The sequence below is a fragment of the Cryptomeria japonica genome, chromosome 4 (assembly GCF_030272615.1).
Source record: "Cryptomeria japonica chromosome 4, Sugi_1.0, whole genome shotgun sequence".
Classification (NCBI taxonomy): Eukaryota; Viridiplantae; Streptophyta; class Pinopsida; order Cupressales; family Cupressaceae; genus Cryptomeria; species Cryptomeria japonica.
In genome coordinates, this window is record NC_081408.1 from 678178459 (window position 1) to 678203581 (window position 25123).

Sequence of the window (25123 nt, forward strand, 5' to 3'; positions counted from 1 at the left end):
ATCTAGACAAGTGGCCCAGATTCATCCTTACAAAAAGAGGGACCCACACCCATAAATGGGGGGTAAATATCAACAACCACCCCAAAGGGAGCAATAACTACCCAAAAAAGGATAATTACAACAATTGGAATAATCCAAAAAAAGGTGTACAAAAAACTTTACAATATGTTGACCAGAAGTCAACTGTCACCCTTTTGGGACAAAAGTGCACCTTTTAAGACTTGGAGGGAAAAAGGCATTTTTGAGAAACTACTTTTTCTATTTTGGTTTCACATTCTTTCTGTAGAAACTGGTCTTCGCCATGCAGGTATTCTCGCCATAAATCACGACCTGCTGCTCGTTCCTTGCGAACATATTCCTGAAACTTGATGCATAATTGGAAGAGGAGACTAAAAGGTGGCATGGGAGGGTGGCGAATTTTGTACTGCATGCCTTCAAGATACTGGTCCACGTGCCTTAAACCGTCCTTCCAGCTGGAGCGATTACGCTCGAAGCACAATATGTCTGAATGGAACTGACCAGCAAAACTCAAGTCTTCAATGGAATAAGAAACCTTATCTGCTCCCAACCTTTCCTCCCAATCCGGCCGGATTACACTGTCGGATAGGTCATTTATCCACCCCGAAACCATTGATCGGAGGATGGTCTTGCCTAGTTCTTGCATGTTCCCCAGAATTGCCTCACATGCGTCATTTTCTTTGTCAATAATTTCCTGGGCGTCGTTCTTCATGGTGACGGTCCAGTACCATTCCTTGAGAACACTAATGCCATGGGGATCTAGGATGTTAGGCAGTGTGGGAATCTGTGTATGTGTCCAGAAAAGAGCTCTTATGAGGGGAAGGGTAGAGGCCGCTACTTCATGCATGTGAAGGGATTCTCTCTTTACCTCCAACAGCCTGACTAGAGTGAGCTCTCGATGGAGAGCCATTTCCTTTACTTCTCTGAGGATCTGTTCTCCCTTTTTCTTGATGTCCTGCACCCATTCCTTGACGGCCTTTGCGGTATCCCGAATTCCTTCAAATTCAGTTATGGTCCTTTGCGCCAATGCTATTGGGGGAATATGGGATTCAGAGGGGTTGTGTAATGGCCGTAGGAGCTTATCGATGTATCCCTCGGCTTGTTCAGCATGGGCCCGATACATATCCTTTTCGGCAGTGATTTCCTCGAGCTGTCTGAGTATGTTCTGCACTGAGTCCTTAAATTCCTCCTTTTCTTGCTCTTTTGTAGCTCGTCCGATGGGGACAGTCGTAATGCTATAATCTGCCAGTGTTATTTGATCTGCTGGCTTGTCCACGGGCGGGGTGGCAATATGAAGAGTGCGGTTCCTTTGCTCATCCCTGGTTATCTTAGAGTATGTTCTTGGTTTCTTCTTCCCTTTAGCTTTTGCTTGATCCATTCGTGAGAAGATGTCCTCCAGATCGATGGGTGCCGTGGTGGCGGCCCTGCGCTGAGCTCTGGCGATCAGCCACTCTTGAGGCACCGTCTGGGTTGAGGATAGGGTTAAGTTAGCACCTTGTTCTCCCATGCTCTCAACCGGCTGATCACAAATTAGCAGCTGTCCCGCCATCGCAGGGGTGAAAGAAGGAGGAAGCTCCTTGTTTGCATCTGAGTTCTCCCCTATTTCACTGAACAATTGTCTGACATCCTCCTGCGACGGTTGCTCCTTGGTTCTCTCGAGCTCATGAATCTCATCTGTTCTTTGTTCCCCTTCGACAGTCGAGTCGTCCTTGGCTGCATGGAGGAGTAGCAGTTCGTGACGGCTCTGCTGGGTAGGTTCATGCACTTCAATCCCCTGGGTGGATGGGATTTCTCCTTCCTTTATTTGGTCACCCGGCTTGGTCGAATTGGGGCCCTTTTGCTCGGTGTCTGGCATATCTGGAGCAGGAGGATCATTGGCTTCGAATGCATCTATGTCGCTCTGGGAAGGCGGAGCAGGTATGCAATCCAATTCTATGGCGTCGTCGGACGAACTGGGGTCCTTTGAAGATGAAGTGGTCTCTGGCCTCCTTATGGGAATCTTCTCCCTTCTTGTTCTTTTGGACGTCCGAGTCCCTCTGCAAGCCTTAGCTTTCTTTCTTTTCTCTGGTTTCTCAGCTGATGTCCTTTTGTCTTCGGAAGATTGAGAGTCGAAACTGCCCATCAGATGGTAAGTAAACTGGACCCCCTCATGGACTAGCCTCTCGATCTGGTGATGTAACCATTGATCTGTGTATCTTGCCGGGGCTGCCATAACTGCTTCGAAATCCGTGATTGGGTCTTGAGACCAATCAACGCCTGGCAAGAGGTGCCTTACTACCTCGAATTCTCGGACTTGGAGGCAGTTCCCCGAGTCTGTGAGCTGATCCGGGACCTGACGGTACTCAAAGAGTCGCATTTGCTGCACACTCAATCTAGAATATTCCCGTCGCCTGACTTCGTAGTCATCAGAGCAATTTTTCCAATAATCTTCAATTGACTCCTTTGCTCTGTAGCGCCTACCGTAAGCTCTCTTCGCCAAATTGTCATGATCAAAACATTTCCTTGGGAAATGTTCTTGTAGGCCATAAGAGGCTAGCTCTGCAAGGGACTCCTCTGCTAGGGTGGGGGTTCTCAATTGGACATCATGGCTGCCTATGATCATTGGAAATGCGAATCCAGCCTGCTTGCTCTCTAGTAGTAATATGCCGGCAGGGCGTGATTGTCTTGCCACCTCCATGAGGACTACTTTATCGGTTGGGTACCGCGGAAGTCGAAGGGGAGCACCATCGAAGCCAGCTATTCGGATGTAGGAGAACCTTGGGAACTGAATGAACCAGGCCCCATACCTCTGCACTAAAGTGGTAGCTTGCTCCGAGAGCCTTATGTGTAACCCTCACTGCATTAGCCTGACTAGGCGCATTGTGAAGGCGTCGTTGACGCGTTCGTACTGACCAACCGCGTAAGCCGGGCTGCTCTTTTCCCTTTGAGCTATATCCTGGTAACGCAACTGCGGGTAGCAATCATAAACCTTCACCTGACCAGGCCCATTCCCGATCTCACCTTTCATTATTAACCCTAGCAGTGGCTGGTTCTTTGCGAACATATAGACCAAATAGGAGGTCATGGTGAAATACTTCTTTGTCTCGAGTTCAATCAGCTGCGCGTGGATGTTATCACTTATGATCTGGGCCCAGTCAAACTTAGACTTTCCGGCAAAGACCTGCTCTGTAAAATAGAACATCCACTCTTCAAAGTAGCTGGACTTAGGAAGTCCCATGACTCGACTAAGTAAGGTGACCATGTCCCCATGTTCATTATGAAAGTCACTCCTGGGGGTCTTTTTCACAATCCTGGTGTTCGGAGGCCTTTTCTCTTTGAACCATTCTTCGTTAATCAATGCCCTGCATCGGGCCGGGTTCATATCATATGCCCCTTGCGCCTCATCCATTGTTGTAGCTATGGGATTATTTGGAAAGGGGATATCAAATGCATCACCGATAGCCTCAGGGGAGAAGTCGGCGATAGTCATATCTTCCAGAAGCACTAATCTGGACTTTGGTTCGTAATGCCGAGCAGCCTCCACTACTAATTCATAGTTCTGGATTGCTGGAGGAAAACCTGCTGCTTGGGCGATGCCACTTTCCACCATTTGCCTAGGCCTGCCATATGCGTTGGGCGAGAAGACCTGATCCCTGAAGTCCTGAATATCAATGTGGCCAAGATCGGTGTCACCAATGTTGTCCCAGACGCTCTGGACCTTCGACTCTCTTAATCCTCCCCTCTGATATTGATACTTCATTCTTTCAACTTTCCGCGGGATGTCTGATTTGGATGCTCGTGAGGTTTCGGCTGCAGCGGGTGTTTTTGATGATTCTGCCGCCGATTTAGGCATTTATCCTGCACAGCCAGACACGGATTACAAGGTGATACAAGAACGATAATGCGGGTTAGATAATAACAGAAGTGCTTCAACAGACCGAGATTAGTTTAAATATCATTTTGGCTAACAACTTGATTAACTTTAACAGCATCATATTCCTGAAGATTTATGACTATGCATTATCACTTTCAGATTTTTGGATTAATTTTCAACAGAGGCAAAACATGAGAAGTTTGAATTTGAAAAGAGATGCAGTTTCTGGCTAAACCTCGAGAATGAATCCTAAATTTCGGATGTTCGAATAACGTTTTATAAAAAGGAGATGCAGACTCCAAGCATTTCAAATTTTGCGCATTTGCCTATTTGATTTACACATTTTAAATGACCATACGCGTTAAAGCGTACTTACCTGATGGGAGCGAATGACGAGAGATTGCCGGACCTCGTCGCGCGGAGCGAACGGACGATCCTGCAAAATTTGAATCCCAATGGTTATCCTTTCTATTTAAATTTTCGCGGTTTGGCGGATGAAAGAGGATTTATCAATTTCACACGGTTCTATCCCTAGCAATCTGAATTTTAAATGGTTGACGGGAGGGTAATGCGGCGTCTTACCTCCTTGTTTTTCGGATTTGAGAGCTCTTTCAAATTTTGAATTGCATTCTTTCTAACTTTGGATTTTGACAAATTTGGAGGCTTCGGATTTAACCTGGCTTCGCGATACGACCTTCGGCTCCGTGGTTTAAAACTGTGCTTTGCGCTAAAGGTTTTGGCTCTCCGTGGTTTAAAAACTGTGCTTTCGTTGAAGTTTTGGGTTTTGCGTTAAAACCTACCGGCTTCGGATTTAACCTCGGACCTCAAGCTGGAAACAAGCTCCGCGGTATAACTTCACTCTCCATTAAAGGGTCCGAAACTCGGACTTTCGGACTTTCGCCTCCGCGTTTATCTTTGCTCTTCGCGTTAAAAGGGTCCGAAACTCGAACTTTCGGACCTTCGCCTACGCGTGTTTCCTTGTCTTCGCGTTTTTTCCTTTGCTCTCGCGTTTTTCCTTTGCTCTCGCGTTAAAAGTTTGGAGCTTAAGTTGGAAGTAGTGAGCGCATTAGGTTTCAGACTTTGCCTTCGTAAAAGTTCGGACCTAAAGTCCGAAAAGGGGATGATCTCTTTCATGTTTTTAAACTTGAACTTCGCGAAAGTTCGGACCTAAAGTCCGAAAAGGAGATGATCTCTTTTATGTTTTTAAGCTTGAACTTCGCAAAAGTTCAGACCTGGGGTCCGAAAAGGAAATGATCTCTTTTATGTTTTTAAGCTTGAACTTCGCAAAAGTTCGGACCTGGGGTCCGAAAAGGAAATGATCTCTTTTATGTTTTTAAGCTTGAACTTCGCAAAAGTTCGGACCTGGGGTCCGAAAAGGAATTGCATAATGTTTTAAACTTTGAACTCGCAAAAGTTCGGACCTAAAGTCCGAAAAGGATCGCATTATGTTTTTAAACTTTGCCTTCGCGAAAGTTCGGACCTAAAGTCCGAAAAGGATTCCCTTATGTTTTAACTTCGCTTTTTTTTAAAACTTTGCTCTGGGGTCCGAAAGATGCCTCGCGATATATCTTTGATCTTCGCTTTTTTTTTTTAAAACTTCGCTCTGGGGTCCGAAAGATGCCTCGCGATATATCTTTTATCTTCGTTTTTTTTTTAAAGTTCGGAGCTTAACGCGTTAAAAAGACACCGCAACCTCAGACCTAAGCGCCTTTTCGGGCTTTCGGACCCTATGCATCCTTTTCAGAACATTCCGCCTTCATTTTAAAAATTTCGGACCTGAGGTCCAAAAATCGTTCTCCTATATTGGTGATCTCGGGGGGGGGGGGGGAAATCTGCTCTTTGGAGAAAATCTGGAAACTTACACAGAATGTCGGACCTCCCAGCAACTTCGCCAGACTCCACAAATTTGGACTTGGGAGGCATCAAAATACCCAGGCGCTGGGCCGAGCAATTTGATCCTTTAGGAGGCGAAAATCATCTTTTGCCCGTTCCTCGCAAGGGTCGGGTAGCAAACTTTATGCAATTGGCCTTATAGCTCTGGGTTGGCGGGGTCCGTTGGTTCTTACCATCTTACGCCTATCCAAGGCAATCTTTTAAAATTTTGGAACAAAGCTTTCGGCATTCACGCCCGAAAGCCAGATCGGGTAGGAGGACTCATTGGTTCATTACTCCAACATCAATCAGCTTACGGACTGGTCACGAACTCGCTCGAAGAGACACGAGAAACTCCGCTTGGATCCTCGGGACAACGATCAAAAAACTCAAAACAGGAAAGGGGGACCCTGTCGGCGACAGGGAGCGTGTGCAACGCACAACAATATGCAAATGATCAACTGGATTCACCTATACAATGAATATAGGCCTGCTTATATAGGCAAGGCCATATGGATGTACAAGCACACAATCATGACATGTGGCTCAATGAGAAACAAGGGTAGGTAAGAAATACTAGGGGTAGGTAGGAGAAATAATATAATATTCCACAAGAGGTGGATGACCCACCGAATGTGGAGTGTAACAACAAAACAAGACCACAAAAGGTGGAATTTCTCCTACAAGCTCTATCCCTATGTGCACACTTCCCTAAGTGTCTCAAATCCAAACTACGAAGAGATGCATTATCCTAAGTTAACTTAAGTAAAGTGTAATAATATCCATAATGAATATTTATTTACACCAACACCCCCCCTTAAGTGCAACTTAGGGGAATGAAGACTCAAGTCAACAATGCAAGATGGGTTCCGACTACTAGGCCATGATAGGTACCCGTGTACAATATGCAAATGCAAGCAAAACAATGCAATGCAATCTCTCACAAACAGAGAAAGGGAGAAAACCCAGTGGGAAAAAACTCCCCCCCAAAAGAGTGATGAGTGTACAAAAGACTCTCAAAGAAGAAGGACAAACCTCAAAGAGGAAAAAGTCCCCCCCATAAGAGAGGAAGGAGAAGTCAGCAGACCCCCCCTAATGACACATACCGCACCCCCAAGAGAGCTCGCAATTGCTGGAACTTACTCTGGGTGAAAGGTTTAGTGAATATGTCTGCAACCTGCTCTGCTGTAGGACAATACTACAAATCAATGATCTGCTCCTGAATCAGCTCTCGGATATAGTGCATATGGATCTCGATGTGTTTGGTCCGCTGGTGCTGGACCGGGTTCTTCGATATTGCAATAGCACTTTGATTGTCACAACGTAGAACTGTCGGCCGTGGAGTGGTGAACCCAAACTCTGTGAGAATCTACTGAAGCCAAATGGTCTCAGTTGTTGCGTTAAGAGCTCCTCGATACTCAGCCTTAGTCGAAGAGAGAGCAATAGCATGCTGCTTCTTGCTCTGCCAACAAATGGGGCCTAAACCAAGGTGAAAACTGTAACCTGAAGTAGACTTACAATCATCAAGATTGCCAGCCCAATCGGAGTCTGTGTAACCAACCAAGCGAAGTCCTGTGCCTGCTGCATAGTGAATCCCATAGTGATGTGTACCCTAGATGTAATGCAGGATGCGTTTGGCGGCTTTCCAATGAAGCTCATGTGGTTCCTGCATGAAGCGGGAAACCATGCCAACCGCAAATGAAATATCAAGGCGTGTATAAGTCAAGTAAATGAGACTACCCACAAGCTGATGATACAATGTGGCATCAACTAGTGGAGAAGAACACTGAGCCTCAAGATTGACTCCTGAAAGAAAGGGAGTCAGGGCAGGCTTACAATCAACCATATGAAAGCATGCAAGTACATCAAGAGCATACTTGGGCTAAGATAGTGTAATCCCGAAAGGTGACTGTGAAATCTCTATCCCGAGAAAGTAGTGCAAAAGACCCAAGTCAGTCATAGCAAATCTGTCATGCAAAGCAGATTTGACCCTGCTAATGATGGATGCGGTACTCCCTGTAATGATCAAATCATCAACATAGAGCACAAGTATCAAGTGAGAGTCATCCTGTCGCGAAATGTAGACATTCGGGTCAGAATGACACCTGGTGAACCCTGCTGAGAGAAGAAAGGAATCCATCTTGGCGTACCAAGCCCTAGGGGCCTGCTTAAGGCCATAGAGAGATTTCCTTAGTCTGCAAACCAAGGGAGTATCCTGGATGAAACCCTGTGGCTGCTCCATATAAATCTCCTCATCAAGATCACCATGAAGAAAAGAACTCTTCACATCCATCTGATGTACAACCCAACCATGAGCTGCAGCAATAGCAAGTGTCAAGCGAATGGAGTTCATCTTGGCTATGGGCGCAAAGGTCTCAGTATAGTCAACACCTGCAACCTGAGAGAAACCTTTCGCAACAAGCCGATCCTTATACTTATCCACAGTGCCATCCGCTGCAAACTTGGTCCGATAGATCCACTTACATCGAACCATCTTTCTCCCCTTAGGGAGATGGACTAAATCCCATGTGTTGTTCCTCATCAAGGAACTATACTCTTCCTCCATAGCTTGGTCCCACTCAGGAACCCCTGATGCTTCCCGAAATGTCTGTGGATCGGAAGCGGTAGCAATGAATACATGTGGAAGATCCTGATGCTGTGATCGAATCCTCCGTGTCACTGAAGGATCCCCAACAAGAGAACCTGTGGACTCGAGTGTCTGTTGAGCCCAACGAGGTCTAGGGGGAAGTGGAGAACGAGGCTCTTCAACTGCAAGTGGACCCTGCGGAGGTGTAACCCTGCGAGTCGAAGTTGAAGGAGTCTCATCATCTGAATCACTAACATCACTATCCACAATGGAGGAAGGTGGAGGAGGTAGAGGCTAAGCTAGGTGAGCTTTCCTCAAAGTGAACACTCCTCTCAATGAACACCTCATGTGTCTCAGGATCCATCAATCTATATGCCTTAACACCCTCAGGATATCCAACAAATATGCAAGGCCGACTCTGAGGTTCCAATGCCTTGCATTTCTACAGAGGTATGCGAGCCCATGCTGGACACCCAAAGACTCTGAAATGTCTCACAATCGGTTTCCTACCAGCCCAAGCCTGAAAAGGAGTAATACCTTGCAAAGCTTTGTGAGGAACCCCATTCTGGATGTGTGTGGCACAACTGATAGCCTCTGCCCAAAAGGCGGGATCGAGAGAACATGCATGTATCATACAGCTAGCCATTTCTTTGAGAGTTTTATTCTTGCGTTCTGCAACTCTGTTTTGTTGTGGAGTGTATGCAACAGAATGCTGAAGATCAATCCCCTCAAATGTACAAAAATCTGTCAAATACTTCACTCTTATGAATGAGAAAGTAGACACAAGTGAAGCGGGAGTAGTCACCAATGAAGGTGAGGACATAGCGGGCCTTGCTAAATGAAGGTGCTGGAAATGGACCTGCTACATCGCTGTGAACAAGTTGAAGAACTTCCAAATCTCTCCAAGCTTTCCCCTTATCAAACTTCTCCTCGGGATGCTTGCCCATGGAACAGCCTGAACATACACCCTCTGAAAAACTGATTCGAGGTAGACCTGTGACCATGTCTTTAGTGCTTAGCTGCTGAAGATAGCGGTAGTTGAGGTGACCAAACCGCTCATGCCATAGCTTACTTTCTGAATTTGAATGAGTAAGCAAGGCCCTAGAAGGAGAACTTGGCACAAAGTGGGAGAATGAATAAAGCCTTGAGTTGTCATTGACTTGTCCCACTGCTACCAAGGCATCATCATCAAGTTCCTTTACCACAACTGAAGCAGGTGTAAACTCAACCTTTTTCCCATTCCCATAGTGAGTGATTTGGTAGATAGAGAGAAGGTTGGTAGACAAGTTAGGAACATAGAGAACATTCTCAAATGTTCCATCATCCATGTCAACTGAACCTTTCCCTTCAACCTCTACTTGTGTATCATCACCTATGTAAATGTGAGGTACCTTAGATGGCTCCAATGAAGAAAACTGCTCTTTTGTAGAACCCATGTGATAAGAGGCACCCGAGTCAAGTATCCACTGCTGTGATGTAAAATACCTGACTAAGTATGACTGCAAATGATTATATTCTATAAAATCCTTGTCTAAGTGTGACTGCAATTAACTATTCTGTAAAATACCCGACTAAGTATGATTGCAAATAATTATTCATCTTAATTATTCATCTCAAGTTTGTATAATATTCTAATTAACCATCTGATCATTGAAGGTCTGTGAATGACTCTGTGCAATCTCTAATTATATTTCATGTTTGTTAATACAATCAATTTCTGGACAGTATTCCATGTCGTGAGAATCAAGACAATTTCTAAATAGCATTCAAAAGAAATCATAATGCACCTGTGAAATTTCGTTGCTGTTTGTGCAACCCATGTGGAAAATCTGGGTGTATTCTGCACTTATGCGATGATCCTAGAGCGCACCTCTGCCCGATATGCCTCGCGCCACTCGTTGGGAATATATCTCTTCACGGCATATTCAGCAACTGTGATTTAAGTGGTTACAGGAATGAGCGAAGTGTAACCCGATATCGGGTCTAATGGTTGTTAAACCTTCAACTAGTCCCGCTCTGCTATACCTCGGCTGTGATACTCCTGTGGAAATTCCTTCATTTGCGTTCCTCGGATATTCACTTGGGTCTTTGTGGCTGCGTGATCAAAGTGGATTCATGCCCAGAATGTGTTGTTTACTTCACGTGCCGATGTCTACTTCGCACGACAACGTTTCAAAGTAGTTGTTTGCACTGCTCCCGATATCGGGTTGCCCTCATATGAGAAGTAGAATTAAGTTGCATGCCTTCGGCTAGGATTTGGTAGTCTCCATGAGAATATGAGGATAGCGCTTCATCCAACCCCGAAAGTCTTTCTTCAGTCTATACGTCCGAACGCCTCTGCACGATACTTCACGCAGGAGACTTCTTCTTGCTTCTCGATTCTTCACGCTGGAGACTTCGTCTTGTTTCTCGGTTCCAATAGGCCAGTTGGCTGGCGAAAGGAATCAATCGTTGGCTTGATATCTTACAGATTATCAACCTTTTCTTCAATCCTTACTTTGTTTTATAATCCAATGCTTTTCCTATCGTGAGACCATCCTTTATTGACAAGAGTTGGTTGAATTCCCGTAATAGTTAAGACTAATTACGGCTAAACCAAAAATACATAGCAACATATGTCTTATAAATATTAATTATTTATATAAGTGAATGGGGACTTTATATAAGATAATTAATATTCTACACATTCATAATCACTTATTAGGGGACATGACATGTGAAGAACCTGTTGTAGCCACAAATGCTTGCCCTTTTCCCTTAAACTGTGAAGAAGAGGAAGGAGTTGAATCCTTCTTTGTGTAGGCGGATGGTAAGTTGATGTTGTTTTTCTTGAGAAGATTTGTCAACTCATCAACTTGCTTTGTGTGGCATCGATGCTCATCATGACCATACTTCTTGCAATATGCACAAGTTGGTTTATCCTTCTTAGGTGGTGTCCCCTTCTTGGAAGAGGGTGAAAAATCGCCTTGTGATGGAGAGGATGATTGTCCTTTTTCTTGCTGTGGCTTTGACTTAGATTGCTTCTTCTTCTTGTTGGAATCTTTGCCTTGACTTCCTTGATTCCCTTGATTAGCCACCAAAGCCTGGGACTTTGAAGACTTGAGAAGCCCCATGTTCAACAACTTAGATTGTTCCAATATCAACATTTCTTTGAAAGCATCAAAAGAAGGCATAACATAGGAACTCTCCACTGTCAAACGATGAGTTTGGAAGCTAGACACAAATGCTGCATATTCTGGCGCAAGCTTGTCCAACAAGTTGAATATCAACTAAGCATCCTTTTTGTCAATTCCACAATCCTTAAACTTTTCTCTTAGCTCATTTGCTTTGGTGACATAATCTTGGATTGTATCAAAACTCTTGGGATCCAAGTTGGTGAGCTCATTGTCAATCTTATAACCTTTGATTTCATCAACTTGACCATACAATTTCTGAAACATATCCCAAGCATCTTTGATTGTAGTACACTTCTCAATATGAAAGATGAGGTCATCTGATACATACTTGCGCAAAGTTCCAAGAGCCATACAATTCTTAGTGAGCCATTCTTACTGAGCATTAGGATCAGCCTTAGGATCAGGTGGTGCTGCTATTGTTCCATCTATGTAATGAATGAGACCTTTTTCCATTAATTTGCTCCACACTTTAATTTTCCATGATGCATAATTATGTGGAGTTAAAGGTGGAAATTTATGAGGACTCATTGCAACAAAAATGAAAGAGAACAAGGAAGAGAGGCACAATCACACAAGACACCCCCCCAAAAGTGATGATTTGGCACTTTATACTTAGTGTGTGTACAATGGGCCACTTGCAAAAAATGGCGAAGTGGACTTCTGATTTCAATTTTACAATTGCCTCAATAAGGCCAAAAGAGACTCAAACTAATGGTGCAAGAGATCTAAACTAAGATCCAAGCAATTTACAAGTACCAAATAGGCCAAATAAGACCAATATCTGAAAGTACAATTTCTACTTAAAATCTATGAAATCTGATCATAGATTATGAAAGTAGACAAAAAAAATGCACTTTAAAAAAAAATAGCACTTGAAAAGGAGGTCGTATGAGCTCAAACGAGGCCTTTGAAGTTGCAGAATTGAGGATTGGACAAGTACAGTTGAGAGAATTCAAAAATTCCGAAAAACCTGTGCATAAAAATCAGAAAATAACCACACCACTGCGAAGAGCACGAAAAATTAGCCCAAATAAAAAAAAATGGCACCCAAAAAGGAGCAAAATTGAGCAAGTTATGGGCCTCCAAAGTTGACCCAAAAATCCAAACTGCTCAACGGAGAGGGGTCTAAAAATTTCCAAAGAAAATGCTGACTGGGCAGAAGGTACGGATCCCAAAAACAATTTTCAAATTTTCAATTTTTTTTTTAGAAATCCGAAATTTCCGTACCGTACCCCTTGAATTGGGCAGAAAATTTCCTCCACACCCAAAAATCGATTTTCGCCAAAAATGGTCGAGTTTATACTCGATTTTTATGGAAAAGGCCTCCCAAATGCAATGGTGAGGTCGAAAACGCTCCAAGATGCCTCCAAAAAACGCTTTTTCCTCAGATCCGAAAATAGAAGCCTTCCAAAATGTCTCCAAAAACCAATCAATGAAACCCCAATGGCTCTGATACCATGTGAGATTTTGCCAAGATCAAGGGCACAATGAAAAGTATAAAAATAGAGACAAAAGAATGACAAGAGCAGACTGTATTCTCATCAATATGCAAATGATCAACTGGATTCACCAATACAATGAATATAGGCCTGCTTATATAGGCAAGGCCATATGGATGTACGAGCACACAATCATGACATGTGGTTCAATGAGAAACAAGGGTAAGTAAGAAATACTAGGGGTAGGTAGGAGAAATAATATAATATTCCACAAGAGGTGGATGACCCACCGAATGTGGAATGTAACAATAAAACAAGACCACAAAAGGTGGAATTTCTCCTACAAGCTCTATCCCTATGTGCACACTTCCCTAAGTGTCTCAAATCCAAACTACGAAGAGATGCATTATCCCAAGTTAACTTAAGTAAAGTGTAATAATATCCATAATGAATATTTATTTACACCAATAGGGACATTTTATGGCTAAGTGTCCATATAAAAATTCTAACAATGAAGGCCAAAAGAATGGGAACAAGTCTTAGAAAAAGAAGAAAATTAACAAGAATTAGAAGAGTTTCTTTGTAAATGAGGACAATGGTTCATCTGACGAGGAAGAAGATCAAGGCATTTCTAGGAATGATGGTGAAAAGGCTCTATTCATGGCGATGGAGACTCCTGATGGCAATACTAGAATGAAATTTGGAGATGATGATGAGGTTGATCTTGTGGGAAAATTGTTGTGCGCTAGAAAAGAGATGAAGTATAAGAAAAGGATCATTGAAGAAATCAAGGCTAAAGATAAATTGGTTCAAATTTTTGAAAACGCAAAAAGGATAGTCATTGAATTGAAGGTTGAAAAAGAAGAAGCAAAAAGGATTGAAGAAGTGTTGATAGAGAGAATACTAAACAAAGATAAATACTGTGAAAAACTAGAGGTAGAAATTGCTGCATTGAGAAATGATCTTGATAAAGCAAATAATCAGTTGAAACTGAAGTTTGCAAAGAGTACAAAGATGTTGGACCAAATTATTGGAAGTTACAGGTCACCGCATAGCAAAACCAGCATTGGCTTTACTAAAGAATAGAAGGGAAATATTGCAAAACAGTCTATGAAGGCAGTATTAGAGAATTCGGAAGAAAAGGGATTTTTGGAAGTTCAAAGTTTGAACAAGTTGTGACAACTAAAGAGAGCAGAAAGATGGATGATGGTTTCACTCAAGTCCGGACGTAGAATACAAGATCCAGAAGGCAAGCACCAAAGGGACAAGGATTCAATACTAAGTTCAATCATTCTTTTTCTAGTTATTGTTTTAATTGCAATTGTTTTGGTCACAAGGTTGTGGACTATAGGAAAGGTTTGGTAAGGAGGAATAATTTTGTTAGCAGAAATGTGTTTGCTCCATTATTTGATTTCAATATCATTTGTCATAAGTGCAACAACTATGGACACATTGCAAGAAATTGCAAAAACAATTTTGTGAATTCTCCTAAGCTAGAGATTAAAGGAAATAACACAGCGAGTCAAGGTAGTAGTTCCAAAAAGGTTTGGAAGAAGAAACTGGAAGAATAGAAAACAGAAAAGTCTCTGGTGGCTTAGACTAAACTTCATGCCCAAAAGGAGAAAACCTTGTGGACTATAGAAAGTGGATGTTCAAGTCACATGATTGGAGATAAGAGTATGTTCATAAATTTCAAAGAAGTTCAATGGAGATGTTACACATGGTAACAATTTTGTTGGTAAAGGTCCTTTAAGTCTTGATGATGGTAAGACAAGAACCTACGATGTCCTATATGTAGAAGGTTTGAAACATAATCTTTTGAGTGTGAGTCAAATGTGTGACAATGGATAGAGTCTTTCGTTCAATGCAAAAGGTTGTGAAATCGGGAAGAAGGATATCAGAGAGTTGGCTGTGGAAGGAAGCAGGACTAATAGTGATGTATATCATCTGAGTGAGGTAAATGGACACAATTGCTTTGTTATACAAAGAGAAGAGAGTTGGATTTGGCACAAAAGATTGAAACATATCAATTTATTTTTTTTGTTCACCCAAGGTATCCTTGTGACCCAACCCAACACCCATTTTGGGGCGAGCTGAGGCATGAATGGTAAGAGACATGCCTAAGATCAAGAAGCCTCCATCCACTAGTTGCAAACCATGCAATGAGGGAAAGTTGCCGAAGACCAGATTTCCTACTATGGAGTATTCTACCGCAAAGCCATTTGATTTGATTCATGCTGATCTAGTTGGACCTATGAGGACAAAGGCTTATAAGGTGATAGTTATTTTACTATGCTTACTGATGATTATTTTGGAATGTCTTGGATTGGTTTTCAAAGAGAGATATCAGATGCTTTTGAGAAGTTTAAGGCCTTTAAGGCTTTGGTACAAAATGAAACTGGCAGAACAATCAAGTGTTTGAGATCAAATAGAGGCAAATAATTTACTTCTGACAAATATGAAGAATATTGTGCAAAGTATGGGATTTGGGGACACTGTTTAGCTCCTTGAACTCCTCTACATAATGGAGTGGCAAAAAGGAAGAACTAGACTATTCGAGAGATGGCTAGAACTACGTTGAAGCAGAGGTAGTTACCAGATATGACTACAAAGATACCATATGAACTGTAGAATGGTAGACCGACATTTGTCAAGAATTTCAAAATCTTTGGAAGCAAGTGCTACATCAAAAGAGATGAAGAGAATTTATGTAAGTTTGATTCTAGATCCTATGAAGGTATTTTCTTGGTTATTCCATGACAAGCGAAGCATACAAATGTTATAACAAGAGATTGAAGAGAGAAGTGGAAAGTGTAAATGTAAGTATTGATGAGAGAATTCATTCACTTGAAGTTTCGGAAAAAGATGACAAGGTTGAACCAGTCCACATAAGTGAAGAAGACTCCAGAAGTGAATCAAAGATTACAAGCACTAAGACTCCAACAAGGTATGTGCAAACAAACCATTCTGGAGATAAAGACAATGGTGTTCATACCCAGAGAAGAACAAAGAGAGCAACTGAACAAGTGCATTTTGACTTGTCGTCAAAGATTAAACCAAGCAATTATGTAGAGGCTAGCAAAGAGAAAAATTGGCAAGAGGCTATGGAAGAAGAGTTGTCTTAGATTAAGAAAAATGAGACATGAGAGTTAGTTCCAAGACCTAATGATAAAAATGTTATTGGCACCAAGTGGGTCTTCATAAATAAGTTGAATGAAGAAGGAAAGGTGATCCAGAATAAGGTCAAATTAGTATACAAAGGTGATCCAGAATAAGGCCAAATTAGTATGCAAAGGTTATGCTCAAGTTGAAGGCGAAGAGTTTGAGGAGACATTTGCTCTGGTAGCTATACTAGAGGCTATCAAAATGTTTTTAACACTATCAACATTTAAGAACTTCAAAGTTTATCAGATGGATGTTGAATTTGCATTTCTGGATAGAGAATTAGAGTTAGAGGTTTATATTGAACGACCGAAAGGGTTTTAGTGCTTAGACAAACTGGATTTTTAAATTTTTTATATAGATTGAAGGAGGCTTTGTATGGATACGTTCATTCATGAAATTTTAAAGAATTGATTTGGGGAATTTATATACATGCAGTCCCCTATTCTTGTTTACAATAGGATTATATAACTTATAAGTGACTGATGATTGGTGAGAACTGACTATTCATGATGGTTGGCAACTTGCAACCATTTACATTCAACAATTGACTAAACTAACTACAATTAAGATAGTAGAATTACTTGCTAACTATAGCATGTTCCAAATTTTCAACAAATGGTCCTCTATGCCATTTATTTCAAAGACTTTTAAAAATATTATGAATAAACTCCAAGTCAGCCTTTTGCATTAGTTATTATATAAGGAAATATAATAATTCACACATACTACTTATGAATCAAAGTATGCCTTCTCCGGAAACAAGAGTTCTTTAAGAGATAAAATACAGAATAAGATGCTTTTGCTGATTCTGCCACAAAAGATGCTTTATAATTAAAAAAAATTGTAGTACATAGCTATAAACAAGTTTCTTGACACTTACCATGTGCTGTTCAAACATATTACCAAAATTTAGAACCTGTAACATGGAAATAAGTTCAAATGCATTCATAAACACAGGCTGTATCTCTTTTATCTCCGTGACAAGTTGCTCCTGGATACAACCAATATGAAATAATGAATTATAAAACAATAGACAAAAGGATGTTTCTTAAATTTTAATATTGTTAAAAAGAAAAAGAAAAATTTACCCATGATGTATAACTAGCAACAACATCTTACCTCTGAATCACTAAAAACAACATCTATATCATTTAAGCTTACATCCTCATCTTCTTGGAACTTGGGTGGAATGTAATCTTTCTGGAACCATTCATTCTGTAGGATCTCTGGTGCTGTAATGCGCTGCAAGAGGAAAGAACAAATATGTTGATCAGTAAATTCATATCAGGTTTCAATCTTCAGGGAAGACCAAACACCATGATTACAGATACTAAAAGTTGAATATATGTTGGTATGTAGGAGTAAACATAAACTGTTTTTCACTTACCGTCTTAGGATTTGGATCCAAAATTCTTGAGATTAATTTCTTTGCACTTGACGAAAACCATAGGGGATATTTAAAATCTGCTTTACAGCTCTACAATTTATTTGCATCATATGTCATTTGAGCCTTACTTGCACAGGGTAAGTAATATAAAGAACGATAAAATAACTGCAAAACAAGGGGATATTTAAAATCTGCTTCACAAATCTACAATTTATTTGCATCATGTCATTTGAGTCTTATTTGCACAGGGTAAGTAATATAAAGAAAGATAAAATAACTGCAAAACAATGTAATCTCAAGTTGGTCTGGTGTTCTAACTTTTTTATATAGTCTCATAAGATTTTGATCATCAAAAGGAAGGTAACCGGCCATCAAGTAAAAAAGTATAACACCACACGACCACAAATCTGCAGTTGCACCATCATAACCTTTATCATTGATGACCTGTATATAGCAAGATAAAATGTAGACTAAGATGAACATTTTTCTAATTTGGCATTATAATAAATACCATACTGGAAAACATACAGAAATTTACAGGACTAATTGATACTGAACGCACAGTGTGAAAATAGGTGGTACCTCAGGTGCAACATAATTTGGTGTTCCACATTGAGTGTGAAGCAGTCCATCCTCCTGCATTCAATCACTTGGATGGGATCAATAACTGATTAATGGATGTTGGAAGATCTTACACATTAACTAGTTCTATAAGAGCAGTAGATGCACAATTTACTTGCCCCATATTACCAAGTCGAAGGAATCTATCTCAAGCTGTACAAGCTTAGACCTAAATCAATCCAGGTATTTGATTTTTATTAAAACATCACTTATATTAAAGGAAAAGAGACGGTTTTGTACTCTTAAGCTGTGCAAACAAAAGACGGCTCCTAGAATCAAAGAATTAATAATGTAGAATACTCCTACCTTAAGTTGTACAAGCCTAGACCTAAATCAATCTAGGTATTTAATTTTAATTAAAACAGCACTTATATTAAAGGGAAAGAAACAGTTTTGCACTCTTAAGCTTTGTAAACAGAATGGCTCCTCCTAGAATCAGAGAACTGATAATGTAGAATACTCTTATCTTAATGTAATGTCCCCTTGTTGAAATAGAATTTATTAATAAATAATAATAAATAAAAGTATAAAAGAAAAAAAATAAAATTTAGTTAAGTTTAATGAATGGTCAAAAGGCATGATATGAAAAGTTGTGACTCCCTCAAACATGAGATATAAAAGGAAGAGAAGAGAACTTCATTTGGGGAGGAAAGAGATGAAGGAAGAAAGAAGGGAGCAAAGGAATTAAGGAAGCATTAACGGGAAGAAGATAAGGAAGTGACTCTTTCAAAGGGGCAGCAATGATGAAGGGTTGTGACCCTTTCAAAGGGTGGTAATTGTGGAAGGTTGTGACCATTATGAAGAGGTGTGACTCTCCCTCACATTGGAGGATATAAAGGGGAGGAGTTTTCATATAAGGAGATAAAAAAGGGGAGATCAATTTGAGGAATAATATATTATTCTCAAGGGCAACGATGAAAAGTGGTGACTCAATTCTTATGAAAGGTGGTGACCCTTCCACCAATAAAGTATAATGGAGAATTCATTCCAAGCATTGAAGGATCGCTCACTCAATCATCAATCATCACTCATGAATCCACAAAAGCAATCATCAAGCAAATCATTCTATCAAAATCAGCATTCATTCAATCATATATCAAACCAGCATTCGTTACATCTTCACTCATCAATCATCTAATCAACAATCACTTAGTCATCACTCACCAATACCTCAAATCATCCAATCAAAGCAATTCATTGAATCAATCAATCATACATTTATCAATCGATCAAGGATAGATCTGATATAAGTGAATCAGATTTGGGCATACAGCCTTTGTGCATTATACAAGTGATTGGTATGAAGTCTAAATTAAGAAGGGAGCAAAGGAATTAAGAAAGCATTAATGGGAAGAAGATAAGGAAGTGACTCTTTCAAAGGGGCAGCAATGATGAAGGGTTGTGACGCTTTCGAAGGGTGGTAATTGGGAAAGGTTGTGACCATTATGAAGAGGTGTGACTCTCCCTCACATCGGAGGATATAAAGGGGAGAAATTTTCATTTGAGAAGATAAAAAAAGGGGAGATAAATTTGAGGAATAATATATTATAATTGGTAGCTTTTCCTGACTACATTCCTTATATGCATGCTGTATCTTTGACACAGTTCCTGACTCATGTATAATAGGATTATGCGTTTATTGCCATGCAATTAGTAGGTAATAGACCCCCTTATTTGGCTGGATGATGGCTCCACTGAGCGTTCTTTTCAACTGATCTGAATGTATTAAATTTATTCCCTTCCCTTCGAATGCTTCCCCAACTTTCTCCTTTAATACTTTATTGAATGGCATCCTTTATCAGTCACACCCCTCCATATGAATTGGTCCCATTCATTAATCACCTTCATTCCTTAATTGCACTCCCTCTCGGAAAGGGTCGCTTAAGTCTTCAATGTGGAACAACTTAACTAATGAAATGATATTGTTTATTAATTTATTTTATCATATTCCTTACTGACTTCTTCGTTGAATGGAATCTTAAATGAATCCGCACCTTATTACTAATTTCCCTCAACTAGGACATTAGTGGTTTATTATCCCTTTGAGAGATGAATAGCTATCGTTCCATGTTTCTCGGTTAATCGGGAGGGTCATTACATAACACTTCTACATTTCCCCTTCACCATTTGTTTCAATACATCAAGTTTTGCGAGGAAATCTACTAGGCATGCAGTTTACCAAATCCATTAAGCATTTAACACCCTTCAATTATCATGAATGGAAATTGGCCATTTCCCTTATGCTAAAGAATCAAGGGTTATATAGGGTAACTATGGGTACAAAAAAAGAACTCAAGGCAACGAAAGATAAGGAAAAGTGGTTTAATAAGTATGATTAAGCCATCGGCTTATTGTGTCTAAAACTATCTTCAGAACTTCTATTCCATGTAGAGGCCTTGAAAACACCCAATGAAGTTTGGCTAGCCCTTGAACAACTCTTTGGGAAGGTTGATGAATTAAGAAGTCGTGGGCTAGAAAATGAACTCTTAAGCTTAAGTCCAAGAGACTTTAACACCTTGGAGGACTATTTCACAAAATTCAAATAACTAAGTTTGCAACTCAAAGAATGTGGCATAGACAAGAAAGAGGATCATCTCATCCTTTCCATTCTTTCAAGACTAAGTCTTGAATATTTTGTTTTTGTATCTACCTTTTATTCCACTAAGAGAGCTCTTGGAGCAACATGAAAAATGCCATCTTTGGATAATTTCATTGTAGACTTAAAAAGGGAACAAGATAAGTTAATCTAGATGAGCATTTGAAGACCACAAAATCCCCATTGCAAGAAAAGGGAAACAAAAGGCTTTAAACAAGAGAAGCATAAATCCTCAAAAAGTCCCAATTTTCGCGATTTTTAAAAAATCTCCCGCCAAAACAATTTTTTCCCCACAAAAGCCCGATTTAATCAGCTGCAATTTTCAAAGATGTTCAACAATTTTTAGAAGGTTTAAAATACAAAAAATATTGCAAACATATCGCCCAGGAAAAGCACTTACTATCCACCAACCTGTCATGATACCCTAGCCATCCAAAATCACTATTTAATTGGGCTTTTGTTGATTTTTAGCACAGAATTGAGCAGTAGCCGCTGGGACATAGTTCACCATCAAAGATTTGCTATATTTCATTAGGTTGCTAAAGCAAATCATAGGTAGGAAACCTTGAATGGACGTATTTTTGTAATAGATGTGAAGGACATTAAAATAGAGACACGTTCAAATGTATGCTTCTACATTTGATGTTAAGGACATTAACATGGAATGGTTAAGAGGTGTTGTTTTCTTCTCAATATTCCACACTGCTATCATTTTCGTTAGGCTCATAGTAATTCTTTCCATGTATATAAATCCAAAGACACAATTTAGTGGGAAATAGTAGACAATATCATAAATAATAAGGCTTCTGTCTGATTTTTTTAACATATTTGAACCTTATAAGAGTACTTGCCAAAAGTAAATATAGAAAGCCAGACCAAACTGGAATGAAAGTCTATTGGCCTGATATCAACCTAAAGAAGTTTGTTTTCTTGGAACTCTTGTGATCCTAACCATTCAAAGAATTTTAACATTTCAATTGTCAACAATAGCACCAAGGTGGTTGTTTATATTATCAAGGATAGGTTGGGACAAATTTCCTTTTCAAATGCTAACAAAGTGTGATAATTTGGAGCTTCAATTTGACATTGGCCATCAAGTATTAAGGACAAGCATGTAGGGCAGTGAAAATTGTTTAATCAAGTGGGAACTAGAAGTATATACATAACAGTACATAGACATTGTGGAACCAGAAGTAGAATGGTTCCTTTCAGAAAGATACCAATCAGCTTGCAGTGCTGAAAAAATGAGCTATTGCAATATTTTATATCAAAATGAAGGATTGTTTTTTATATTTAAATTTCCTATATATTCTACAAGCTTAATGCTCTGTTAAATGGTGAAATTCACTGCTTCAATGCATGCCCTACAATTGTTAGGGAACTACATTCCATTCAGGCTCGTCATATACATGGAGGTTCAAAAGGCCTGCAAGGAGTACAATAGCAGTACATGAATGCTTTAGACATATAGCATAGCATTCCATGCATGTTAAATAGGTATCAAGCAAACTAATACATGCCTTGAGAGAAGTCATGCCCTAGTCTTGTGGGCTTATGTTAATCCCTCCTGAAGCAGGCCTCATATATTTTCTCTTTAACAATCCAAATAATTTTCAGCAACAATTATCCCATTAAAATGGAATGTTCCTCATGCTTTGATTTTTCATTGAAACTTGTACCTATAATCTCTCAAACTATCAACTCAAAGTCCATCAATGTTTTTAATTCCTCCACTTATATGCAAACAAGGAAAATTTACTTGAATAATAATAGCTAAAGTGTAGCTTAAATAGTTGCTCTCTTCTTTTGTACTAGCAGGTCTTTATTATCTAATGGAAAAATATTTAACAATCCCTACTGTTTTACAAATCTGCTAAAATAGTTGTCATTGAGAACATTTCAATATCATTTATGGTCTTCTAGGATGAAATATTTTACTTCAAAAGTATTTTCTATTACTCTATCTTGAGCTATTTGATTCAAAACCTATTAAGTTGGACTTTGCAATTGGTTCCTTTGTCATATAATTTCCCTTTCACACTCTTAACATATTTCTCTTCCACATTGTTCTAATTATTACCAGTACTATTAAATCGCAAATATGAATAAGTTAATTCCCATTTTGTAATTTATGATGTCTGCTCAACAAAGGAAAATTGTTTTTTAACGACTTGTTTGAGCTTGAAATTTTGAGATCCTAGAGGCAAACTTGGATAGTCATGAGGTTGAACGACTTAGGAGAGGCCTTGAACTAGGAGCTTCATCATTAAGACCTGCAGCCCTCTAGCATAGCTCTATTTGTAGTAGGAAGAGTCATTGGCTAAGTTTGATTTGTTAGAACTTTGTACTTAGTTTATGGGTTGACTTTGTACAAACTATATTGTGATTGAAATTTTGTCAATTATAACTGTTAAAGCCAAAAAGTGCACCCAAAAACTAAGCTATTAAAACCTAGCACTTTGGGATAACATGGGAACAATCATGAGTCTGTGGGTAAACTATTATTATTATTGGACCTCAAGATAGGCCAGTTCCTGATACTGATGGATCACCTATTCTAACAAGACCTTGAAAAAACGCTTTTGGGGAAAAGGGAGAGAGAATAAATAAAGATGAAAAGGAAACTAACAACCTAAATAGGGTGATACACCATACGATCTGAAAAATTGACAGGGGAATTCTTCTAAATCCACCAGTTTTACACATATAACATCTTTGAATCTAAATCACAAAAAATGTTTCATGCATAGGATCATTACTCAGAAAAATTGAAAAGGAAAAGGCTTTCACAAACAATTAAATTGATAAATCGCAATGCATAACCTGTGATGCATGCATGAGACAGAAATTTCAAGAAAGGTTATTTAATAAATAACACAAAAATGATAATTACTCTCAATCACACAATGAAAAATAAGCTCAGAAATATGAAGGCATAAACTGATATTTTTATTGAACTCACTGTCAAAACTATGAATGGGTAACACGAAATCTCTGCCAAACTTGAGAAAAAATCCATAACCCCTTCAAACTGAAATCCTTGCTTCCTTTATGCAAAAGGCCTTCCAAAGGCAAGGATAAGATGACTGCAAGTCAACTGAAAGCCTCCTTGAGTGATCTCCAAGTCAAAAATATCTCCAAATCCGAGTAGAGAAAGAAACCCCCACAAAAGGCTTCAAACTCTGCATAAATGTGTGAAATCAGGTGTAAACTCTTGGTCAACTGAAGGTTGACCCATGAAATACTCAAAATCAGGCTTTAACTGCTGGAGAACTAGCTCAAACTCATGGATAACTGCATTCAAATTCGACCCCAAATTCTTGAGATAACTTCACCTCTTTAGGATTCAATATTTTCCCTCCATATGCATATTGGGAACAAACATTAAGGACACAAATAACAAATACTAATTGGATTTATAAATTATCCAATTAAAATATTCATTTTACAGTTTTCATGTGTCTATGGATGAAAGATATTGAATTCTAAAATTTTAAAAGATGCAAAAAATTCAATTTCCTTATAAGAATGTTACTAGGAAATTTTATTGTATGCAAAATAATTAATTTGAATATTTATTTATTAAATTAATGTTGCTAGAAGATGTAAAAATTTTACAACATTAATCTAATAAATAAATATTAGAATTAATTCACATCTTTTTTTTTAATTTTAAAAAGTCTTTAAAAGACTTGGGGTTTTAAAGCCTCCCCACGGCTAGGCTAAGATATCATATAACATATAAGTGGGAGTTTGGAACTTGACCACCATCTATTAATTACCTTGTATTATAAAAAATGCGATCCCACTAAAATGGGAAAAAGCAAGATAAGGGGGAATATAGCGATGAAAACCTAAAAATCATTATTCATTTTGCATTGTAAGTTTCGGTGAAGAGGAAAATGCCGAGATGCTAGGGTTTGGACTGAAGAAAAAAAATTCAGAGAGTTGCGTGATGACTCCTTCTTTTTGGCAGTTTTCTAGGACTTAAACTGGTCTGCTCCATGCTTGGAATTGAAATGGGGTTTCCTTGAGGTAAATTGCATTCCATGAGGTAAATTGTACCTACAAGTTGTAATGTGCATGGGGGTTGAGTTGATTTTCAATAGTTGACCTCAATGGAAATCAATGGTATAAAAACAATTTTGAGCCCCATGAGTATTACAAATTTTAAGTACATTTTATCTAACAAAATAGAAAGAGGGCTATTAGATCAATTTAACTTAATGGCAATAACAAACTAAAGTAGTGTCTACCCTTTAAACTCATTAATGATTTCCACCTGAGGCCTTTACTTTTCTATAAAAATTTATTTTTTTAAATGAAATTATTTGCAGTAGTAATTTTCTACATTGATTTTTGCCTCTACATTGATGGTTTTTTGGTTTTTGTTATTTCTGCACTTTTCT

General features: G+C 39.3%; 1 protein-coding gene across 7 annotated transcripts in view; it reads right to left on the reverse strand.

Annotated features, from left to right (window-relative positions):
* Window positions 1-25123, reverse strand: part of LOC131046840 (CBL-interacting protein kinase 23) — a 166695-nt gene that overhangs the window by 36918 nt on the left and 104654 nt on the right. For 4 of the 7 annotated variants that reach the window (XR_009106075.2, XM_057980625.2, XM_057980627.2 and 1 more), the window contains 5 exons: window positions 18080-18133; window positions 17816-17941; window positions 17498-17587; window positions 17230-17352; window positions 16991-17101 (listed from right to left, as the gene is read on the reverse strand). Coding sequence is in view for 6 of the 7 variants with exons in the window: in XM_057980625.2 (XP_057836608.2) it covers window positions 16991-17101; window positions 17230-17352; window positions 17498-17587; window positions 17816-17941; window positions 18080-18133 (504 nt within the window). In the remaining variant the exon portion in view is untranslated. The remainder of the gene's footprint in view (window positions 1-16990; window positions 17102-17229; window positions 17353-17497; window positions 17588-17815; window positions 17942-18079; window positions 18134-25123) is intronic. The other 3 variants (XM_057980626.2, XM_057980629.2, XM_057980628.2) reach the window with 3 other exon arrangements.